General features: G+C 32.5%; 1 protein-coding gene across 1 annotated transcript in view; it reads left to right on the forward strand.

Annotated features, from left to right (window-relative positions):
• Ace (Acetylcholine esterase) overlaps positions 1–26,417 on the forward strand; it is a 488,528-nt gene that overhangs the window by 453,271 nt on the left and 8,840 nt on the right. The window contains 1 exon segment of the mRNA XM_074169648.1: positions 12,785–12,941. Within this exon segment, the coding sequence (XP_074025749.1) occupies positions 12,785–12,909 (125 nt within the window). The 3' untranslated portion in view covers positions 12,910–12,941.

A 26,417-nucleotide genomic window follows, 5' to 3' on the forward strand; every position in this document is an offset into this window, starting at 1 on the left:
ATAACTGACGTTATCGCATCTTGAATATGGGTAGACCAGGTTCATGGCTTGATTTTTTAGTTTTTGGAAAGGATGACGTTTATAATATCTACCTTATAACCGTTATTAACCGCGATTTGTTTTATCAAATTCAGCTCTTTCTGGAAATCCCTATCAGACAGTGGAATATTCAATAATCTGTGAAGCATTGTATTGAATGCAGCAACTTTATGCTGGTAAGGGTGTGTGGAGGAATTATGTATGATAATGTCCGTGTACGATGGTTTGTGAAAAATTGCAAATGTATGTTTATTGTTATTTTTCGTACTTGTATTTATCATACATAATTCCTTCACACACCCTTACCAGAATAAAATTGCTGCATTCAATATTATGCTTCACAGATTATTGAATATTCCACTGTCTGAAAGGGATTTCAAGAAAGAACTGAATTTGATCAAACAGATCGCGGTTAATAACGGTTATAAGGTAGATATTATAAACGCCATTCTTTCCAAAAAACTACAAAAGCAAGCCATGGACCTGGTCTACCTATATTCAAGATGCGATAACGTCAGTTATAGGACATTGGCATATTTGGATGAACCAACCAGGAATATTGCCCGTTTTTTTATGAAAGAAAACGGAAACGTAGCTTACAGAACGAATAATAATCTAAGTGAATTTATTAAAAACAATAAAGACAAAACTTTGGTGTCGAATAGATCAGGAGTATATAAGCTGACTTGTGGCTCTTGTCCAAAACTGTATATTGACCAAACAGGAAGAACGTTTTCCCAAAGAACTAAAGAGCATAGAAGAAGTTTTGTAAATAGAAAGACCAATTCCACATTTGCAAACCACCTTTTAGCAGAAGGACATGAGTTCAATCATGAATACGATGTGTTACATTTAGAAGAGAAGAGTTTGAATCTTCTAGAGTGTTTAGAAATCATTAGATTCAGGAATTCATGTAATTTACTGAATCATCAATTATAATTGAATAACTCTCCGTCACTAAATATGTTTTCAAATGTGGAAAATGGAACATAAGCTCAGGTAATTCAATTCATTACAAAGTTAGGTGAAAAAAAATCAGGTTCTTGAAATTCAGGTACTTCAAATTGTAGAATGAGGTATATATATAGCATTAAATCTGTAGAATTAGTTATTGAGACACGCCCGAGGAAGCCATTGTATGGCGAAACACGTGTTGCGTTTTTGTAAAACTGTCTATTGAAAATCACACAATAAAGTGTTTATAGAATACGTTAGTTTCGGTTTCGGCCGAAACTGAGACCGTTGCCGAAATTCGTTTTCGGTTTCGGTCGTAAAAACCAGTTTCAGTCGGACACTAACTCAATGCAATAAATCATTTTTATTTTCGTTCAATCCGGAATAGAAATTTATTTCAACTGATCTACACTTTCGCCACCCTATATTTTCAGTGATGGGTATCGTGTCTGAGTTTTCAAGTCTTCGAAAATCTTGAATGTGCTATTAAACGAATAATTTATCGTTGATAATACTTCGTTGTTTCAAACTTTCAGAAACTTTCTGAAGGTTTACTTAATGAATCCGGTACAAAATTATGAAATATTATCCGAGAATTGATTTGATTAGTAAAGAAACATTTCATAAACTCAATTATCTTTGTCGCGAAACTTCAGTTTATGGTAATAAAACTCATTGAATAATATTTACTCAGAAATTAAACGATCAAGTGAAATGTAGTAGAGACAGTGTCATTCAATTTTCGTTGGAAAGGGACGTTTATACGAATATCTTTATAAATAGTTTCTCGTGACCATTTGTGCAACCTATTACACAACTGTTTATACAAAATTTATGTAAACAGTTTCGTATCTATACAAAAGTCACTCACTTAAAACTAATTAATCTCTGTTACTCCGTTCTGGTTAGTCCTAGGAAGCTGAAATTTGATATACAAGGTCTTTCACGACGAGCGTTCGTTAGGAATATATGGAAAACGATTCAAAATACAAACTTGAAATTTTGTGGTAGTGGGTTTTACAATATGGCCTTCTAAACTAAAATAATTTCAACTTCCGTTCTCTTTCCGTCATACCGGAAGTTGAGGGTAAACTTCCTTATTCCTTCTTTCAAATAGACCACCCTGTATTTCATTACATAAATGACCCATTGTAGCAAAACCACTGATCTTCCAACATTCCATTCCATAACCCAGCAACGGTATCAGTACTATCTGCAGGGGCTCTATTCATCTGATACCATAACTTGAAACGATATTGTTCAAAAACATGCCTTATGGCTTCACCAACCACATTCCTAATTATATGCGCATATCTATAGCTATTCAAAGTATCTTCATGAGGATATAAACATAAAATTCGGTCTTTCTTTATAGCGCAAAAAACAATAAAACTCCATGAATCCTGGAAGTTGCGTTGGCGATCGAGCTTTGGATTTTCTGCTGCCCAAAAATGAAAAGTATGGCGGTTGTACATACCATTCTTGGCAAATTTGGCTTCATCTGTCCATATCATGTTCTTCATGAACTCAGGGTGCTCCTGTATCTTGATAAGAAACCATTTGCAAAATTCCACTCGTGCGAGTAAGTCGTGAGGTTTCAGATTTTGAACCTGGTGATATTTGAAGGGACGCCACTTATGTTTGATTAAAATCCGGTTTATTGACGAACATGAAATTCTAAGTGACTTTTCTGCGTCTTTCAACGATTTTTCTGGATAGGCTGTGAAGTAGGCCAAAACTACAATTTCGATGTCCTCGTTGTTCACGCGTATTTTTTTTTGTTGATGACAGACGAAAAAGATCCGAAATCACGGCAGTTTCTTAGAAGTCTTCTCAGAATATTAATGGGTCTATGTAGATTTGGAAATCTTTCCGCAAAAACACAAGTTCTGTCCATCATCTTATTGCACTCATCATAAATGATTATTAAATTCAGGAAATCTTCATTAGAATATCCCAAACGAAATATTTTGGACACTAATAGGAAACTACAATTATATCGCATCAAATTTTGACATATTTGTTTTAACTTCATTTGTTTTCAAAACTTTCATGGTTTGATATTGCTTCAAATGATTTACATTTCAAATATTTCCTAAAATCGGATATATCTTGCCAGGGGTGTATTTTAGGTATAAGATATTCTTCATGAATTTGATATCTGTTTGTCGTAGTATCCAAAAATTATAGAATAGTATATGGTTTACATTTGAAAGAATCGTGTTTCATCACGATTGATGTTTTAGGTGGAAATTTCGACCACCCTGTGAATTATTTTCGAAAATTCGATGGACCTGTTCATGACTCGATGCTTGAAGTGTGATTCTGTGAAATTCCACATTTTCAACTGTTACTGTCTATGAGTTATGATTTTTTCGGAGTGGTGCTGTGCTGTAAAATGTGCTGAGAAATTAAAAAATGTAATGGAATACAGGGTGTTCTACTTGAAATAAGGAAGTTGCACACAACTTCCGGTATAACGGAATGATACCAGAATTTGAAAATATTTTAGTTGAGAAGGCCATTTTGTAAAACTCACTACCATAAAATTTCAAGTTTTTATTTTGAATAGTTCTCCATATATTCCTAACGAACGCTAGTCGTGAAAGACCCTGTATAGGTGCTTCTTAGGTCCAAGATACGCCATGATGAAGAATTTTCACATATTGCAACTGGAGCGCCCCTACTGGGGTTGAAAGGGAAACGCTTACATATGAAAGTTACCTTTTCATCACTGATTCTCCGTACCGCTATATTTTCGGAGGCTGAAATTTTGTATGTAGCTTCATTTTATATTGTAGGTGTGGAATAAGAAAGGATTTTCAAATATTCCAACTGAGACGCCAGCCGCGGCGGAAAAAACGCTTTCATAAAATAAAGTTAGTTTTTCATCACTGTTTCTCCATACCGCCATAATTAAGGATGCTGAAATTTCGTATGTGGGTTCAATTTATGTTGTAGATGTACAATAAGGTGGGATTTCTGAATATTCCAACTGGAGTGGCCCTACTCAGGATAAAAAGAGTACCTTTACATATGAAGGTTACCTTTCCATCACTGTTTCTCTGTACCACTATATTTTCTAAGGCTGTAATTTTGTATTCAGGTCCGTTTCATGTTGTGGATGTGCAATAAGAATGCATTTTTTGATATTTTTACTGGGGTGCCAGCCGTCCATGAAACACTGCTAGCTTCAATTTCCGGTGAGTGAATATATATTTAGTTTCATCATTGCTCCCGGGGTGGGTAGCTAGTTCCTCAGTGGTATAATCACTAATTTTGATTCCAATCTAGATAGAATTAGTTCGTCCCATTTAATTTCCATTCAATCATATATTCAATCTCTTAAAATCATCAAACTCTTATGTTTTCTAAACACAATTCAAAATGTTTAGATCGATGTTTAGTCTCAACTATTCAACAATTACGGTGAATATTTGAATCACTTTCTATTCTTTCAACAATGTCATTGAATAGGTTTCAGTTGTTACTAGGTAACACTAGAGCACAAGAATCCAGCACCAGATGTGCTAGGTTAAACCACAAAGGTTTTGCTGGAGTCAACTGCCCTTAAAAGTCAAGCCTGAATGAGGGAAGGCAATGACATCTCTCGTTCAGAAACTGACGTTTGGCAGATCGTTACCCATTTCAATAATATTAACGACGACTGAGACTAGAAGGGAAAACTCGGTGCCAAGCCAAGGTTCGACATCGGCCTCCGAAATATATACATTAAAAAAACACAAAACATTTTATCTAATCAGAATTGACAAATTTCCAAATGCATTCCTATCTGCTGAAAAATGTTGTATTGTTCTGTGTGAATACAATTTGTTTTTGTTATGTTTTTCTGTACTTTTTTGTTAGGTGTACATATATGAAGTAACTAGATACTTGAAATGTCATTCAACAAACTCGCAATGTATATTATTTTCGAGTGTATAGTTTTTTTAGATCATTACTCAAATAGTTTTTACCTGACTAAGTAGCAATAACTAATTTGTGTAATTTGGTTTTTTCAATTATTTAAACTAAGCTTTGTCAATGAGATATGAATCTTCAGACAATAAAGCATATTTTAACATTGACTTTGATTTTTATGTTGATCTGAATAAATGAACTAATAACATTTTGAATTTATGCAATCAATAAGATAGATAATTACTTTCATAAAATGGAATTCAATTGAGAAATAACAAAACGGAAAGTACTTTTTTTACTTTTTGCTATCTGACCTTGTGCGTCTTTTATTTGAGGCATCCTCCGATTGTGTGTTTTTCCACATGAGCAATTTGGATTTTCAGATAATCCTATTCTGAATTTATATTCTGGGTACATTGCGTGTCCAGTTTGCATTCTGCAAATTGATCTGATGAAGTTTCTGTTAATTTCATTTATGTACCATGGAGACTTTTGCGGATTCTCATGAATTATCCTATATCTCTGACAAGAAGTTGATCCAGAGTATAATTTCTGCCAGTGATATAACATTTCTTCTCTGAACACTTTATTTAGATCCATGTATGGTATTTTGATATTAGAAATATTTTTACCACCTGCTTTCTTCGCCATTTTATCCACAATTTCATTTCCCTCAATTCCTGCATAACCCTTAATCCATACAATTTCTAGAGTTTTGTTACTTTCTAGAATTTTTCCATTCAAATTAATTATATTCAAAAGAATGTTTTAAAGATTGCTGTCTATTTGTAGATTTCCGAATTTATCTACAGCACTTTTGCTATCTGTAAATATCATGCAATTCGTTCTATCATTTCCTTTAATATATTCAAGGGCTTTTTGAATAGCTACGATTTCCAAAGAAAATATCGCTGCCTTATTAGATACTCTAAAAGTTTATGAATATTTATTATTGGAATGGTAAAATGCACAAGTACATTTATTATCTATTATTGAGCCATCTGTATAGATATATTCTCTATTAGCTCATTTATTGGACATTCGTTCTTTGAAGATATTTTGGATTGTTGAGTAAGGTAGTTCCCTTGAAGTGGGGTAGTTTGTACATATGGAATGATTGTAATCTTGTGTTTCGCCCTGGAATAAGGGAAGTATTTCATTGGAATATATCATATCTGCAAAACTAGAAGCCTTGGTATAACTATTGCATATAAGTGGCAAAACTTTCTTACGCCAATATTTATTGGTCAGTCCCAAAATGCTCAAATCATGTAATTTGAATAATAAATCACTTTTCTTGGCATATAATTTAGTGATGAATTTGTGGCTGAGTAGTTGTCTACGCAGATGTAGTGGTGGTTCTACTGCTTCCGATTGAAGGGCTGAAATGGGTGAGCTGTTGAGTAATGCTAAGCATATTCTCAGGCTTTTATTTTTTATGTTCTCAACTTTTTTCAAATTAGTTTTTTTTGCATTACTGTAAAAAATACTCCCGTAATCCAAAATGGACCTTATCAGGGTTTTATAAAATGTTAAAGCAGTATTCGGATCAGCCCCCTATTTATTTTTACAAAATGCTTTTTTAATGTTCAAACTTTTTTCAGCTCTTACTGTAAAAGGTTGTTCTTTTCAACTCAATTTCTTATCTGTTACAATTCCTAAATATCTTACTGAACTTTTGTATGGTTAAATGTATGGTCCTATTGATACTGTTTGATCTTGTTGGAAACGGCTTCGGGAAAAGGAGCACGCTGCTGATTTTTCATGTGAAACTTGCATTCCAAGATCTTTAATGTATTCTCCAACTATATTCATGTTTAAGTCGAGTTCTCGTAAAAATTGCTCTATATTTTTTCCTTCGCTGTAGAAACAGAAGTCGTCCGCAAATTGAATGAGTTTGGTTGACATGGACAGATAATGGTTTATATTTGCAGTGTAGATAATGAATAGTAGAGAGAGATAAGAGCATTTATTAATATAGGAATCCTAATATACATAATACTGTTATAACAATCACATTTTGAAAATACAAGCAAAAGTATAACAAGAATAATAAAAATAAATAAAATCAGAGAATAGAGTGTACAACTCCCGATAGACCAATGAACTGAAAAGCTGATATAAATGTGGTTGTTAAACTCAAGCATATTTTTCTTTCAGATATTTAGTTAGACGGTTTTATAAAATTAAAATGGAGTCACTACATTCAATATCATTGGGAAGTTTATTGTAGTCCAAGAGACCCTTGTGGAAAAGAAAATTCATTGTCATGGTATATTTTGTTCGGGTAACATATAAGTTCTTATTCCCTCGTGTAGGGTAATCATGGATTTCATTTTGATAAGTTATGAACTGGTTGAAATAGGTAGGAAATTTTCCAGTAATACTTTTGAGAATAAATATCTTGGAAAAATAGGAAAGCCTGTCTTTTACAGATAGCCAATCAAGAACCTGAAGCATGGTCATTATAGGGGTGTATCTATTACATTTTAGGAGTATACGCATACATCTATTTTGTAGTTTTTGCAAAGAGGATATAGAGTTTGCAACAAAAAGGTTGAGAAGTGTTGGACAGTAACCAAAATGAGGTCGAATTATCGTATTATAGGCTGTTAGTGATGTTTCAAATGTCAACGTGTTACTAATTTTTGTAAAGAAGAATATTTTTTTAATAATTTTGTTATGAATGTAATTAAAATGTTTTCTTAGGCTCAGAGTGTTGTCTATCATAAATACGAGGTATTTGAATTCCACAACCGATTCAATTGTTTCACTATATATTTTTATGTTTATGGATTTTTTGTCGATTAGATTATATTTATATTGAGTGGTTGTGATCATTGATTTGGTTTGTTTATATTGAGTTTCATTTTATTGATATTGATGAATTCGGATGTTCTAATAAGCATATTATTAATTTTTTTGACAGCATTCGTTAAGCTGATATCGCTTGCTGTCGGCAAAATGTCATCTGCAAAGAGGTTTATAAATTCACAGTCCTGAATATGATTGATGTCATTTAGATATAAAATGAACAGTAACGGACCTAATACACTACCTTGTGGAACACCTGTATTGATGGCTTTTTTCTTGAAATGTAGTTTTTCACTTTAGTACACTGTGACCTCTCTTGTAAATAACTAGAGAACCAATTGAAAACGTTGCCAGTCAAATCATAGTACTGTAGTTTCATAAGTTGAATTGAAATATCTATAGTATCGAAAGCTCGTTTGAAATCGAGGAACACTGCTACAATGTACCTATTTGCATTCATATCAATTTTCCATTTGAATATTGTTACTTGAAGAGCAGTTTCACAGGAATGACAGCTCTAAACCCTGATTGGTATTCCATTAAAAGTTTATTTGTATTGATGTAGTCAAGAATTTGATCGTACACAGCTAATTCAAGTACTTTCTCCAAGCTTGGTAATGTATTGATAGGTCGGAAATTAATAGCCTCGTTTGCATTTATTATTTTGGGAACTGGTACAACTGTACTTGTTTTAAGCTGATGAGGAAAAACACCAGTAGTAAGTGACGAATTAATGAAGTTCAAGATTATCGGACCAATCACATGAAAGATACTTTTCAGCACTTTATTATTCAGAATATCTGAATTGCACTTGCTGTCTAATCTATTTACTAAAATTTTGGTTTGACCAAGGGTGGGCTAAGGGAATACCATTTTCAATTGATAGTATACTATCAATGAAAAAAGAATTGAACATTTCAGCCTTGTCGTAATCTAAATTAGCTGTTGTTGTTTCAAAAATTATTTGGGTAGGTATAGGTGCATTGTTGGGTTTGATAAGAGTTTTGAGTGTTTTCCACATTTTTCTCGGATTCCTTGAACTATTATCTATTTCTGTTTTATAATAACTTAATTTTTTTTATTTTGAGAAGATTCACCACTTCATTTCTGTGGTTTTTATATATATACCAGTTCAGTTGTCTTTTGTTTACATCAATGCTACTCCTTGCTTTGCTACATACAACTTCATGGTCATACCAGGGCAGTTGATTTTTCTCTATTGTGAATGATTTCAATGGTGAAATTAGTTCTACCTGCCTTTTTATATTCTCCATCAGATTGTCGTAAATAACATTAACATCAGTTGAGTACAAATCCTAATTTTCCATTATTAATCCAGTGTTCAATAAATCAAAATTGTTCCTGCTAAAATTTCTAAAATTTTTTTTGATCATTATTAAGATTTGATGAAAATCTAATCAACATTGTTATTACACTATGATCGGCAATTTTGGGAGTATTGTGAACTTTCACTTGAAAGGTACCTCGATTGGTCAATACATAATCAAAAAAAAACTAATAGAGTTCATTCTATGATTTTCACTATAAGGGTTTTACAAAAACCGCGACACGTGTTTCGCTATACAATAGCTTCTTCAAGCATAACTGCATAACATAATCAATTAAAGAGTTGCTGTTGTTAGTCACCCTTGTAGGCTCATTAACTAGTTGTTCTACACCAAGTATAGCTGTGAAACATTTGAATTGTTGTACATTTCTGTCATTATTATTTAAATAATTCAGATTAAAGTCACCGAGTAGAATACATCGGCGTTTTTCATCGAAAAAATGTTCTGCCCAAATTTCAAAATTATCCATGAATTGACTGAAGTTAGAATTATATGAACGATACAAACAGCCTAAGAATATGTTCTCACCATGCATCTTAAAGCTAATTATTGAACACCAATAAACCCTGTCAATACAAACTTTTTTATATATTTTAAAATCAAATTCCCTCCGTAAATAAATCGCAACACCATCAGTATGCCTGCTAGATGAATCAATTCTCACATTCCTGTAGCCGTCTATATCTAGTTCAAAGTCTTCAATGTTGGTTGTTGTTCGGGCTTCACTGAGTAAAACTACTGAAGGCTGGTAACAAATGATGTCATGCACGAGTTCGTCATGATTTGCTATTAGGCTTTGTATATTTATATAAATGATATCAGTATTAAAGGGTATAATAGGATATTGATTCAGCTTTTTCGCTTCTGCTTAGGAGAAACATCCCCAATTGTTGGTATATTGTTGATATAACGGATCTCTTTGTTGTTTACTCCCTGAGAAGTGAGATCCGCAAGATTAGACTTGACTGAGAGATAGTATTCTTTTTGTAATTTTGTTTGGTCACCAAATACAATTATTCCAGGAACTATAATTTTGTTCTTGTTCCGTAAAACATAAAGGGCTTCATCACTGTTCGACAGAACTACTTTGATAGGTCTGTTTCTGTCTTCGGAAAATTCACCAAGTCTGGAAGTCTTTCTGATGGTTACTTCATTAGAAAGGTCACCAAGAATTTCATTTATATTTTATATATCTTCTTTGGCCCTGTCACGCTGATTATTCAGATTCGATTCTTGTATATTACATACAATAATATTAGGTTCCCTTGATTGTCTTTCATGCATCTCTTGGACAATAAGATTGAGATTTTTGGCCATATTCTTTTCATTAGCTTTCTTGCAACTTTTTATTCTCTTCTACAAACTTTTTGTTGATTTCCAATACTTCATTTAATTTTCCAATGATTTTTGGTACTTTCTTGAAATTTTCTTTGCAGTTTGTGCAGAAGTAGAGAAGATTTCGTTTTTGAATTACGACTGCTTTTAGTTCAGAAGGGTCTAGATCAGCACATTTTTCGTGATATACTGCAGCACAGCAATCACAGACAGCATCTTTTTATTACTTATCTTAATTAAATGCACTTCAGAGCATTTCACGGATTCTCATAGATGTTCCCTTTGATAACAACTGTTCACTATATCTTTATAATCACTTTGTGAAAATTATGTTTGGATTGATTGATTTTATCTTCCAAAAAAGTCTTTTGAAACTTCAGCATGTGATACACTAATGAACGAACTAACTGGTGTAAAGGGCTCAAAATACTGCCTTGTGGTAATCCTACTTGAGTATAGCGTGGTCCTAATATGTTTTCATTTATTTTTATCCTCCGATTGGTTCCCTAATTTCTTTTTGGTTTAACTGTCAGCTGCTTACATCTGCAATAGAATTCCTTTGGGTCTACGTTGGTAGACCCAAAGGAATTGTCTCCTGATTTTTCAATCTTCTCTGGTTGGATGAAAGAGGAATTCTGCCTTGATTTATCATGTGCAGGTGTTGAATTCTGACATTTGTTAGATTAAGTTACTATCTGTTGTACTGAGTAGCCTTTCAATTATTATTATCATTATTAAAATCTTCGAAGTTGAATTGTTTCTCACCAACACGCAAGACTTTCTTCTTCACAACTGGTTCGAAGTTGTTCTATAATGCTATTTTCAAATCAGCATATGATTCACGCGTTTTGGATAGGCCTAATATCGCTAGCTTCAACATGTAAGAGATGCATTCAAGGACAAGTTGGTGAACTTTTGCTTCAGTTTCTTCAAGTCGGTGAAATCGCATTTGATTTTCATATGCTCACTAGATAATTTCAGAAGTTTCTTGATATTTGCGATTTAATCATCTTCTTCTTCCATTTCATGAAACACTTGATAAAACTATTTCATTCCATTATTTGACAGCGCTGGACTGGCACGAAAAAATGTTAATACTGGGCTAATGCTGACATTGCAATGCCCATTTATGTACAACTGTGCAGAAAACAATCCCGTTTCTGCCACAATGATCAGCTGTAAGACTGGGAGATTGGTGCGATATCTAAATGATCATTCACACAATACCATTGCCTGGCGCATGTTAGTATCGACAGAGATCGGCCGCGGTGGTAGTGCGCCCGACTCACGATCGGAAGACCGTGGGTTCGATTCCCGCCTCGACCAGATATTTTTCTCGAGAGAATGTATCTGGTTGAAGCTGGAATGATTCTGCAACCGTGTTAGTAATCACACGTTAAAAGTTAAGACCTCGTTAGTCCTTAGCTCGCACAAATTTCTCAACTTCTGAGAGTTGTCGTTCGTATGGGGGCGACAGCTGATTAACGTAAAAACAGATTTTGAACACATTTTTTTGAACAGTAATTGAAACCAGACCCACTGGACTGGACCGCCTGATCTAGACAATGCCTTCTGCTGACACCTGCGGCCGTCAACAGTGATAGTCTCTGGAGTTACCTAGTATAGTGATACAGACCAGCCAAATACAACGATGAATCGTAGGGGCGACTGGTGCATAATGAGTCAGCAACTGGCGCATAATAAGTGACTGGTGTGATGCATTCACACGTCTCTGAAATCGCTGCAGGTTACTTACCTGAAGAAAAAATTTGGCAACTGATCTTTCGCGACATCGTAATCTGACAGAGCTGGACTGGCAAGGATAAATACTTACACGGGGTCGGTGTTGACGCTCCATTGGAACTGACGCCAACTACTAACATCGTTTGTCTAAGAGATACTTCATTATGAAACAATCATCATGCGATAGTGAAGTCAAATTCTCAGAAACCTTGAATGAGAAAACTGTACACGTCCCAGCGACTTTCAATAATGCATAATGCACAAATTGAACTTTTTCTGAAATACTACTCATACTTGCTTCCACGGGAAGTGAAACTTAGCCTGCTTGATTCCATCCAGAGTGATATATGTCAGAAGTACGCAGCAAAATACAGCTGCATATCACTTCAATGTTCAAATTAATACAGTTCGAACTACAATATCCCGCTTGAATTATCCTAGAAACTTGTTGAACTATCATAGCTCATTCCTCAGCAGTACAACTAACTGAAGAGGACTAGACTCCTCGAATTAAAACCAATTTGATTCACAGCAATTTGAAAAACTATCGGCTGGTATGACGTTGTTCAGAATAATTTGTAATTCCAACTGTTTTAACTCTTTCATCTGACTTAGACTTCTTTTTTCAGGTTCCGAGGAAGCTCCTTGTGTCAACACGTATTTGAGCAAAATCAGATCTTCGTCAAATGAACTACTGCCCCCTTCAACCTCTCTTGTCTTGATATGGATCATGACACTACTTAACGCTTTGTAGATGGAAGAAAACCGTTGTTAATATGAGAGAAAGTAGGTACACTTAGTAAAAGGAGCTTGTGACACCCCTATTTTTAGAGGAAGTAAAAAATTAAAATCTGAAAAATATGTGTATACGTGTAATGCGATGAAAATTGTATAGGGAGAAATGGTAAGAAACCTGATGATATAAAACTCAGAATTGTTGTGGACGCTCAAAGTATGACTGGGGTTCTTTTTGTGAAGAAAATGGGCAGTCAGTTGCTTTGTTCTGAAAAATTTTCATGCGTTTGTTTCTTATGAATCATTATATGAAATTTCCGTTCCATTTCCATTTCATTCTAGAATTCGACTAATCAATTCATTTTATTTTTATTGAAATATTTTCGAATTGGAATGTCTTAAAATACTTTTTTATATGAAATTGATTATTTTTTAACATTGTTTTGGATATTTTTATGGAATTCATTCCTGAATCATTTTCAGTGACATTTAGAGTATTCCAAGATATCAGAACTCACTGCTGAGTGAAGAAAATTTTCTGATGATAATGTAAAAAAGATAGTGACGTTTTTTTCATGCCAACTGATATATTTGTGGACTTCAAACTTCATAGCTGACGTTTTTGTGGTCATACCACACTCATTTGTGGAATATCTTAAAGATGAAATAATCTTATAATTTTTTTTTTTCACGAAAAAAATACTTAAATGTTCTGTGATAACTAATGAAATTGAATATCATCAGAGAACGTTTATTATAAAAGTATGCTGAATATTATATTTTTATCCACAAACTGTACACAATATATCATGACTTTGTGAAACATTGTGTATTTAACGGAACATTTTCAATCATGCCACTTTGACAAACCGAACAACCAGCAAATGATATTCCAAACAAAAATTCAATAAATTCTCCACAACCGATCTGAGTTATTTATCATATCACAGACACTTGAGCAATGATAAAATATTTGATATTGATGTCCGTTATTATCCATTATTTGGTAAGCTTTCATTTCAAGTTAATTGTTACAAATAATTGATTTAAAAATCATCCATATTCACTCCACGAAATATTGATATCAGTAAAATATCCAATGTGAATCATTTTGAATCGACATATTGACTATTATATGTTTTTTCAAAGAACTCAACAACTATAATAAATTGTTCATCTATTCGATTATGATTATGTAAGTGATAATGGTATTGATTTTTTCAAACTTCATGACTTCCTCATCCTTTCACTTTTAGCAAATGAATTCATGTAATCAATTCGATTAAGTTGGTTATTTATATTTTCCATTTAGTTGTTCTGTAACCATTAAGGCACGTTTTATATTAATGATATTCGGTGGCTATATCATAAAAAACAAACCTAAACGATCTACAATCCACAAATTCGTTTTAAATTCTTCAGAGTTCTTTCAAGGTTTTGAGGTACCTTTCGTTATTAGTTGTCAACCATTGTTTGTTTCTTATAAAATGTGAACTTAATACATGCGATAGAGGTAGTTGAAGAAAAAATGACGATAAGCTACAAAATCGTCTCACTGGATCGATGAACTGCATTAATAGAATGTATGCCTGTTACCTAGCAGGTAATTATCATTCGGGAACAAATATGAAAACTCAGAAACGTTCATATATGAATCTGATACTCCTCGAGTGAATTTATGTCGGATGAACCCCCCAACTTCCTTGTGAACCCTGTAGAAATGTAGGTGATAGAATCCTGAAACAATAAACTGAAATTATGGTATTCAATAGTTGTGTTATGTCAGGGAATTTGTTATTGCTCTCAATTGAGTTGACATTTCCATAACCTCCTCAGTGATTGATATCATTTCTCATACCCCTCTTCCGAAGGGTAGTTAAAAAAGTAAATGAAAATGGTATTGAAAATGAAATATCGTTTATGTTTGGTTACAAGGTATGTTTGAGAACATCGACAGCTCGAACGTTTTCAATATCTGAAGGAAGGAAATTGAAAATCTTTGACCCTGCTAGAGTGGGAGGTTTTTTCAATAAACTTCTATGGTGTCTTTTATCTTACACTCCATATTGGAAATGAGTGAGACCGTAAAACGTCACGAATTCAGAATCAGGTTATTTCACACCACCATACATATATTTACATTCAAATATACCGTTAAAAATATCTACGTATATTATATGTTTTTAGAAAATGAAAACTCGTTCAATATTGGAACCATTGCGTAATAAATTTTTTTCAGAAACTGCTATTCATCATTTTGCTTGGTCTACATGAAATTTCCATAGCCTCCCAGAGACTATAATATGTAGTACTAGAAACATTTTGATTCCAGAATAATATATCATTTTTTTGATATCAATAGCTTGCCCCACACACTTTTTTTCATGAAATTGTAGAACAACTATTCTCTCAGTATTCACTGTCAGTCGATTGTTTTTACATCAGCCAAGCCAATCTTCTACATGTTAGGTTTAGTTGGGATTCCACAGAGCAGCTAGTTTCCTCTATTATTGATGTATAATCTACGATTATGTTTATGTTGGGAATGGTCATCAATGGGTATATAGGTGGAATATCATATGACCAAGACCAACCCCAGAGGAACTCTAATATCAAAGTATCCATAACTGAATGTGTACCTTCTATTTCCCTCTATTTTATGAATGCCATAACCTAATCGAGGATTTTTCTTCTGATGTCAACTATGAATATTTTGAATAAATCGAAGAGGTTTTTTTGTATAAAAGTGTATAATTATAAAAGTATTGAAAAGCGCTTTCGACTTTCGTCATCATCAGTGCTCACCTGAAAGTGAGTAATTTAATTGAAAAAAGAGTTTTGTAAAAATTAAAATTCGAAAAAATTTTTGAGGTTATGAAATTTAGAATATTGTTTATGATTACTCACGTATCAGGCAACAGGAAGTATCAAAACGAGTATATGCCATATTTGTAGTATTTGATTCATACAGATATATTATACAGATATATTAACTTTACTTGAATTTTGCATTTCCCAAGATTTTTTTGTTTTCAACAAAAAAATTTACAGTCAACCTGAAGGCTTAGCAATGGGTAATCTCTTTTGACCTTTCCTAGCTCGATTTTAAATGGAAAATTTAGAAAACTCATTCATCATTGAAAAAATCCTCAGCTGGTACAGATATGTTGATGACTGCCTGGTTTTCATACATGGCAACTCCAATTTGGCACATGAAATTCTTGATTCCCTAAATAAGTTACACCAAAATAGAAAAAGATATCAAATTAAACTATTTTGATCTTACTATAACAAAAATTAACAACAAACTATATTTTTCCATTTACAGGAAACCAACCCAGACTGATCATGTCATCCCCCTCAATTAATTTCATCCTATGCAACATAAAATAGATTCCTTCAACTGTTATGTCAACAGATTGTTGAACATTCCTTTATCACCCACCAATTTCAATTCAGAATTGAATACATTGAAACAGGTTGCTCTCAACAATGGATATCAACCATCTATCATTCACAAATCAATTAGTAAATTCAAACACAGGTCGGATAGAAAATTAGCCTTCAACTCTATCACCTTGGCTAGTTCTCTACCTTATATTCATCAAATATGTGTACTGTTATTTCCAAATCTTCAGAAAATACCATACCTGCTACATAAATTTCTTTTAAATCTCAAAATAAGTTGAACAACTTTCTGGTAAATTCCAAAGACAAAATTAACAAATTACACAGAAATGGAGTCTATGAGCTTGACTGCTCTAATTGTTCTGCAGCTTACATTGGTAGAACTTGTAGACCTCTCTTCACTCGCATTAATGAACATTTAAAAAGACATGAACAATCGGCATTTCTCCACCACATCAAATTTCACAATCATAACTTCAGCCCCAATAGAAATTCCAAAATTTTAAAAATTGATAATAAAAATTTCCTAAGACTGCACTTGTTTGAAGAGCTCGAGATTTTCAAAGAACTTTCTAATAATGATCATTGCTTGAATACTCAAGTAAAGTCAAATAGAGATTTCCTTCCCCTTCATAAAAGTAATCATAAACATATTTCTAAATTTCATAACCTCTAAAATTTTTCAAATTTTAAGTTTTACAAAACTCTCTTTTCAATTAGATCACTTACTTTCAGGTGAGCACTGATGATGGCGAAAGTCGAAAGCGCTGTGCAAACATTTTATAATTATTCACTTTCATACAGGAAACCTGTTCGATTCATTCATTCAATAAGTGTATTCAGCTTCCCAAATCTATTTATGAATATTTTTCTGCCAAAATCTATAGGGTTAAATTCTCCGTATTACATAAATTCTATGCATTGAATTGTTTCAGAAAAGGTTATTACTTTTGGTTTTTGACTAACGTCACCTTGTAGTATTGAAATATGACCAGATGATCTTCGAAACTAATTTCTTGAGAGCGTCAAACAATTTTAGGGTGAAGTAATGGCTTCAGTTGAAATCAGAAATCTATCAAAAATAATTTACCTCATACTAGAATTGTTTTTCTCCAAATGACAACATTATTTCACGAACATCGTGATTAAACATAAATTCCATCATTCAAAACTTTTTCTCTGATATATTTCAATGATATAAATTAATGAAAAAGTAGTACGCTTATTCTAAGCCAATAACTCAATTCAACGATTCAAATTCGCATTTAAACACTGTCTTTCAATTATCATTATCACAATTAGCTCACTAATCGAACATTCCCGTATATTCTTAGAATTACCTCATATTTCGTCAAATACTGTGATTCAGTACCTCACACTTACCGGAAAATCACCTAAACTATTAACAAATACCGGTTCTGTAAGGAAAAATTTATTCAATAATGAAATCATAAAAGACTCTTAATTTAAACGATAATAGCACTGGGTCAGGTTGTTACACAAGGACCATAATACTACTATGCACAAAATTGCATATATTGTGACTAATTGGTGATAACGTTCGAAAGACGGCACAATTAAATGTTACAACCACTGCTATTAGCGAATATATAGTCAGTAAACAAGAATCATTTCAGCTGCTGTTGATGTTTCCAAAAAGATAAAACACTCTACCACTTTCATATTGGTATTGAATTGAGATTTATGATGCAATAAGGCATTCACAAATACCTGTCCAATATAAGTATATGGGTTTTTCATGGTAGTTTATGAACTGGCATCATTTTATGGATGATAGTGTTCGAAAATGTGATGACATAATGAGATTACAAGGAAGTCTAGAAATACCGAAATGATGTAATATTATGGCCACAAGTTTGTTTAATAGAGATTCAAATGGGTGTGGTATCAGTAATTCTGCTAAACAGCATAACTCCTCTTCTGGAAGTTGACACAATCAGACCATATGAGATTGTCCGTTGTTTAAATTCTGGAAGGTGGGGATAGAAACTAAATGTTTGAGATTTTTACCCCTATTTTATATAAATAAGTCATCAGCTTACAGACGTACTTTGAGAAGAATTTGTTTTATTTTTGTGGGATATCATAGATGGCTATTATGAAGAAGTACTTTTATGACATGAGTTTTGAGGGATTCCATTTTCGAAGGATATTTTGCTGTATAGTACTTCATTTGTAACAACTGTGACATTTTGATTGGTCAAAAAATTCTAGATGGAAGCTAAACAGTTGTCTTTGATTTTCCAGTTATTCAGTTTGGAATTGATGCTTTCATGTCGTATGCTCTATTGATGTCAAAGAATATGTAATTCGTTTTCCTAGGATGCTGTTTATGGTTGATCTGTCCGAACTTATTTTGCTGTGTTGAATCAGGTTTAATTTTTTTTCATTTTCGTTTCCCAAGTGTATAAAAAATTCCAAATCTGATAATTTTATATAATGAAATAACTCAACGACTTATCCGAACAGGCACCAGTTTCACCATTATTAATTACAAGATTTGAACCATGGCGTTTGATAAATAAAATAATTCATTAAAAATAACGTGCAAAACCAACTTCCATTTTGAACATTAAAAATATTGTTGAAACATGAAAAACATGTTCGAATATAACGTAAAAAACGAGGTTTCATTGCTACTCCGTTCCTTTATAGCCTTATCAGAATTTTGGGGTTTATGAAGCTTTTCAATGCAATCTAAATATGAAAATCCGAAATAACAGTAAATATTGAAATTTGGTATGAATATATCTTTTAGAGCTCCCCACCCACAAACAATGTTTCAGTTCAACCTATTTTCTTACGAAATAACGAGCAAAATATATCGTTAACATTGACTTCCTGTAGGTACGCATCCCAAAGGGGTTTATATGAGTGCCTTTTCTTCCTCGAAACCTAGATTTTACAACTTTCAAAAAGCAGTATTGATATTTTGATACTTTCACCACTAAAACAAAGTATGTAATTTTTGGGGTGCTCTTTCCCATAACTTTGTGACTTTTCAAGATATCGGTTTGTTACCGGTTTTTGGCATGAGTGATTTGTTCCAGTAACTAAGTAACTAAGACGCACGATCGATTTCTACTGTCTATCATCAAACCCATCGTGAGAATTTCGACTTTTGAGGGTTGTCGTTCATGCAAAAAATCCACTTGCCGTAGATTTTTTTTTGCAATAAAAGCAAATAATTGTGATATTTACAAATGCGGTTATGAAAAACTTCATCACTGACCTGATTCTTCAAATAAACTTTGCAGAGAGCACCCCGTATATTGGAAATGATAGACTACGTTGAAATTAGAGGGTTTGGATCGAGCCGTTGAGCAATATTTTTTGTGGAGAAGAATATCACAAACTATATATTTTGTTTGATAATACGTAAATATTAGGTCTCGACGAAAAAAAGTCACTTACCTCTTAGGATGCATTCAGAACATCAATTTCAACTTCATATTCTGTCCATTTTTTTATGTTTCAGTAGAGGGCACTTACTGTCGAATTACTGCAAAAGTTTAGCCCTATAGGTGCATTTTTAATGAAATTACAGCCAGTCTGAAGATTTAATTGTTCAGATCTGATCATATGTCAATCGGATTCAGATCAAAAACCTTGAGGAATTACAGTTCTAGAGATCCTGAAATTTTCAGAAGGCTAGCTATGAAAAGACCGGAACAGCATTCAAAAAAATGTTTCTTCCTATATTTCTGTATATGTTTTCACAAATTTCCTAATGTTCAAGATGAAAACCATTTCAACAGGTAACTTGTTACGATTAAGTGTACTGAATTTACACTATATCATTGATTCATTGTGATTTTTGGATGGTTCGCTTAGGTTAAAAGAGTTTTCTGGACGAATGTAACAAATAGTTATAATATTTCTGAAAAAATACTACAAACGGTTCCTTATACTCATATTATTCTTGATATATGGTACAATATAATTCTATAGTAATTTTTTTTGGGAGAGTAAAATACATTTTACATTAAGCCTGCATTCTTTACAGGCCACTTCGGTTAAGCCAAATCCTTTTTTCCCTTTTTCGCTACCTGATTACCTTGATATGGGTAAAACCACGTAATGGTATTAAACCTCAGGATAATCGAATCAACGTTTCTTGTGGTTAGTGTGGAGTTCACCCTTTTCACTTGTTGAATTCTGTGATGCTTTTTTTCAGTGTCCTCTATTAACTCGGGGGAATGTTTGGATGTTGGGTTATGTTTATTTCATATTCGTAATATACGTTTGTGCGTTGAACTTACAAGTCAGTCATGTACGAAGTTGAGTATGACTGTTCCAAACATGCTGATTTGTCTGTTCTCTCTAACTCCTGAACTTTTTTTGACGACATCTGTATTTTCAAGATCAACCTGACAGCTTTTCAAATTATAGTAGTACAAGCCCTTTTATCGTTTCGAAACATCATTGGACAAATATTCACGGAGTTCTCAGATAGGTATTTTACTCTAGCGAATTTTTACAATCAATGATTTGCATATATCTACTGATGGTAGGAAAAAATATGAGTGTAATCTTGCATTCGTATCATAATATTGAGTCAAAACATATCTGTTCCACTTTGGTTTCAAAATTCGAAATCTAAATTAGTTATATAAAATATGTTTCACAACATGACTTGAACATTGAACTCAAACTATATGCTCAGATGGTCAATACTCATTTACGTTGCCTATAACTTAAGGAATACCCCAAGGCTCGATGTTTGTGCCTATATTATTCTCGTTGTATTTTTCAGATTTTCGTCAACCAATTAGTAACTGTGTGAATACTATTATACTGATGATATATGATTGTATTTTCCTTTTCCTGATTACAATTGGAAAACTTCAGCAGAAAAAATTATTTTCTGAACCTACTAGATATATCTGCAATACATGTTCTTAAACTAAATGCAAATGTAACCCAGTTGATTCTTTTCGGACCTGGAAAAAAAATCAAGATAGAAGAGCCGATAGATATGGAAATAAACCATCCAAACTTTTAGCAAGCACAACTCTGGGCCTTTGTGTTAACTCTAACCATCGATTTCATACACATCAATATTCTGTGTATAAGCTTCTACAATATCTTGCATACACATCAATATTCTGTTTATAAACTCTTGAAATATCTTACCTCAATTGTATCGAAGTAGAAATATAATGTCATATAGACATTTTGTCAATAATATCATTCTTTCATTATATTCATGGCCCTGCATTGCTACAAGCTAGTTCATAACGTGTTCAAGAAATACAATTTCAGCTGTTAATTTGGGATTCGTGATTTCGACCACATTTTCAGAATCTGGCTATTCTAGATCAACGGAAATTTGTTTCGTTTATCTTTCTGTAACAACTGATTTTTTTAAGAAAAAAACGTATTACCTACCGAGGAGATATACAACAGAATGATACCCACTTACCCACTTACAACCGGTAAACTTTCATTATACCTTTACAGTAATTGTTTCCATTCTCTCGCAGTATTATTTATAATGAAAATTTTGAATATACTAACATTATATCTAGAAAATTCAGGCACCATTCTATTTTGAATTACAAGAATGAACTAAAATTTTATTTATTATCAATTAGTTAGATTTCTGAACTAGACAAATTTTTGTTGGCTGCCTTAGTTTCTTATTCGAACGTTATATAGTATTTTCTGATTAGTTGAATGTTCTACTCCCCACATGCTAATTTTTCTATTATGTTGTACATAGAATTCGTCTTTTTTTGAGGGTTGATTTGTGAAACATCTTTTCATGGACAAACTTTTTTCATTCCTGTAATTCGATTGATGGATAAAGTCCGAGTATCATTATTATTCAATGGATATATGCTTTTTCTTCTTCTATGATATGTAGGCAGGAAATTGAAATTTCTCTTTCATTTTCATCAATGATTTATCGTAACCGCTGCTGACATTGGCAAAAATTTAATCGAGTTTGAATTGTAGGATATTTTCATATCAAAAATAGTTCAGAAAAAAAGCTACTGAAGACATTTCTATTAGTGAATTGAATTTCTGTGGCATATATCAATAATTTGAGAAGAAAAATGATGTGTAATGGAACCATGTATGTAAATGAACGATACCATATTCTTTCTAATTTTGAAATTTGGTCTAGGAAATTGAAGGAATTGTGATGAACAAATTGTTTTTGTTTGAATGAACTCAAATACCCACCAAGTGGATAATTCATGGTATGGTCACTAAAAGGTTCTGCTCAGAAACAATTTTTTACCTGAGTTCAGTCCTTCCTGTTGGAATTGCATCTGAAAAAGTATTCCACACCTTCATACTTCTTATCAATTGATAACCCTTTACAACAAATTATCATTTTCATGAAGTATTCTGAATGTTTGTTTGAAGGTGGTTGACAACGTTTCGTGGTGCATCTCATTGGTTCGGACTTCCATTGTCTAATATGATATAAATTGATTAGAAATCCTTAAAAGAATAAAAATTTTAAAAGATCAGCTGGAAAATGACAATTATATTAAGCACAAATATTGAAATTACAATGAAACAAAATACCAGCAATAATCAAAAAATCAAAAAAATGAATTATCAACTGGAGATGAAAATTAAAAATTATTAACAAGAAATGAAGATTCATCTTTCTATTTTTAGTTTTCATTTCTTGTTAATAATTTTTCATTTTCATCTCGTGTTATTAGTTCAATTTTTTATTTTTTGATAGCTGCTTGTAATCAATTTCATTGTAATTTGAGTTTTATTGCTTGGTGTAATTGTTATTTTTCAGCTGATCTTTTTAATTTTTTATAGATTCTTTCAGCGATTCAAAATCTATTTATATCATATTAGATAATGGAAGTCCGAACCAATGAAATGCAAGTATTATAAATTTCATTTTTGCAATTTATATCCAGTTGACTTAGACAATCAGCGATTGGAAATGAGAGATGAACTCATAGAACCATTCTACTCAATTAAATTCAATATCAGGACTCAATTTTCCGGTAGTTATACACTCACATTCAATGGATAAATAAATCCAGGTCATTCAAATCGAGAATATGAAATGCGGCCAGCCCATACTCAATTACTAATTCTTTTATATTCACATTGTACACAAAAATAATATATCATGAATGATGTCCTTAGAATCGATTCAACATAAAAATAACGTTTTGATATAGAAAAGACCCATGAAAAATAATGATTGTTTGTATTGAATGAGTCTCTTTTAAATTATTCTTATTTTGAGCTGATATGACCATCACTCGAGTGGTGGTTATAGAACAGAATTTAACAATAAATCTCTTATACTGAGATATTAGTATTACTCGACCCTTGAAAATCACGGTTGATATTTAAAGTAAAAGGAGACAGCAAAAAAATTGTTTTGTATGGTTTCCGAGTATTGCCGTGGTCTTCTTTGGTTACAATCTACAAACTCCAGTTTCAGTTCCAGTTGATACGCCAAGAAAAGTATTTTAACCACGCCACTGAAGATGACTGCCACAGTCGCAGTTGAAACGTTTGGAGATTGTAACCAAAGACCACGACAAAACTAGAAAGCCAACCAGACAAAATTGTCGATCCTTATCATTGAACAAACCTTCTAGAAGTTTATTGTACTTTCAAATGAGGATTGCATATAGTGAAACATAAAATAAATTATCAATAATCTTTTTTTTTTTTCAGAAAAATGTGTTTTTGTTATTTCATCTTTTTCAAATGAACCATTTTACGTCTACAATAATTACTTCAACATCATATATTCTGTCGAAGTTATATGTGATCTATGATAATATTTGATAATACAAATCATATTCAGTTGATAACAAAGACCAATATATTTCAGGCTGAAATATTGTAGTTGAATGTATCTTTTCAATGTCATTATCCACATAAGATTCAAAAGAAAGAAGAGTTAATAAAATTTCATGACCATTACAGTTATTGGCTTCAATGACAATTTCATTTAGTCTAGTGGTGTCTTCATTAGGTTCTATATTTGTCTCTTTAAATTTTCTGTTATTGCTCAAATCCACCCCAATGAATATTTCTTTCAGTAAGTACATAATTTCTCACATGAAATATCTAACAGGTCTCCGTTTTGTAAATTCATATTTTCTGTTTTTTTCAATGGCACCCAAGATATAAGATTTTTCTAGTTTATTTCTTATTCCCTCAACATCTTCTCCTGTTCATGAAATAACATTTAGATCAGGGAATCTCAGTTTCTCCAACGTCAAAATCCAACAAGTTAATGTTTCTTGTTATTTCTAGTTGAACCAGAAACATAAATATATTTTTTATCCTATAGTATAATATTTCATATACTTTCGTGAAGAGGAAAAATAGCAAAGACTTTTCAGTTTTATAGTTCTCATTAACGTTTCACAATTTCTTCAAAATAACTGAAGCTGATGATTTATTTGAATGTGTAAAAGATATTTTCTGGGGATGAGGCAACAAAAGAAGAGTTCTGTTTGTTTTCAAAGCAGATACTCCAGAATTGGCTAGTAAAGTGCGTTCATTTTTTTAAATAATTTTTAAGAACCCCCTTTAGAGGACTTCTATAGAATATAAATAAGTTTTTAGGGCACTACTCCGTACTAATAAGCCGTATCGAAGATTGCTCAAGGAAAAAATAAAGTATTTTCCTTTGTTTTATTGGTAGTAAGGATGCCATGAAGAATGAATCTCAACTTTTAGCATAGAGATTGAATATGAATGTTCCACTCGAGATTTATATCTATGTGTACCCACAAATATTTTGAAGGTGTTGCTGATTTGATAATGAACTGTTCTGTTGGAATGTTAACATGAATTGTATCGAAGTTAGGGAAAGTTGTCCTATTACAGCAAAATGGTAGGAAATGTGTTTTATCACATTGATTGTGAGTTATTTATGATTCAGTTATTATTATTTATGAGTTATTATATGAAAGTCTGATGCAACTGTATCCCTAAGCTCGCTCCACGAATTACCTTTGTAAAATATGACTGTAACATCAGCGAAACCCAGAAAATCTCCACTAACCTTCAATGAAAACATTCTATTCAAGTAAATATTGAAGATGAGTGGTTCCAAAATTGTTCCCTGTGGTACTCCGTACTCAATAGTGCTGAGATTGCTGTAACTGTTGTCCATCTTCACGGATTGGCATCTGTGTTGAAGATAGGATTACAATAATTTCAAATTACTATTTCTGACTCCGATTTCTGACTCCTATGTCTTGTAAGATTTCAATCAGGACTTGATGAACTGATTGAGAGAAAATGAGTGCAGGTAGCCAGATTTTGTTTAATGTTGACTTTTTTGTTGCACTCAATTATTATCGTTCCAGTTCCTCATCGAATGAGTGCAGGTAGACAGATTTTGTTAAATGTTGACTTTTTTTGTTGCACTCAATTATTATCGTTCCAGCTCCTCATCGACTTTGAAAATGTCCAGTGTAGTTGAAGACGATACGTCTGGAAATAAAACTAGCAGACCACGGTCAACAAAACTCGTAAAATCGCTTTGATGGAGGTTTATCTCGCAAAAATGGTAACTAGTCATTCGAAACAGAAATTTTCAAATCGAGATTTGGGAACAGGTTGATATTTTTGACTAATTTTTGGGGTAGCTAGTTGAAGTTGCCTTCAATGTATTTAAATACTCCGCTGAATCATCAAAATTGAGTATAGAATGATATTTCAAATATAATAATTTTCCTCTCTTTTCATGAAGGTTACCGTTAGGTAATAATGTTTTCTGTGAATTGAAAATACAGGGTGATATTTCTGTAACTCTGGAAAGTTATCCGTCAAAAACAGAAGTATGACTGAAATATCAAAATGTATTTCAAATTCTCTGATATTTTTTTGTAAATCAGCTAAATAGGTAATATTTTTAAAAAACTCTGCTGATAAAATGCTGGAAGGGAAAAATTCGAAAACAACGGTAAAGCAATTATACAAAGAGCAATTTATTTCACAATTCCACATACACCTTCTGACTTGGTATGATATGATAAACTTACCTTCATTGAAAAAAATTAATAGAAATTGGTTGAAATGAAATGCTGTGAAAATCGTAACAAAATCGATAGAAAATATTTTGGTTTTCAATGA

The sequence above is a fragment of the Leptinotarsa decemlineata genome, unplaced genomic scaffold (assembly GCF_025532065.1).
Source record: "Leptinotarsa decemlineata unplaced genomic scaffold, Ldec_3_MD MMD2_P_RNA_scaffold_5, whole genome shotgun sequence".
In the NCBI taxonomy this organism is placed as follows: Eukaryota; Metazoa; Arthropoda; class Insecta; order Coleoptera; family Chrysomelidae; genus Leptinotarsa; species Leptinotarsa decemlineata.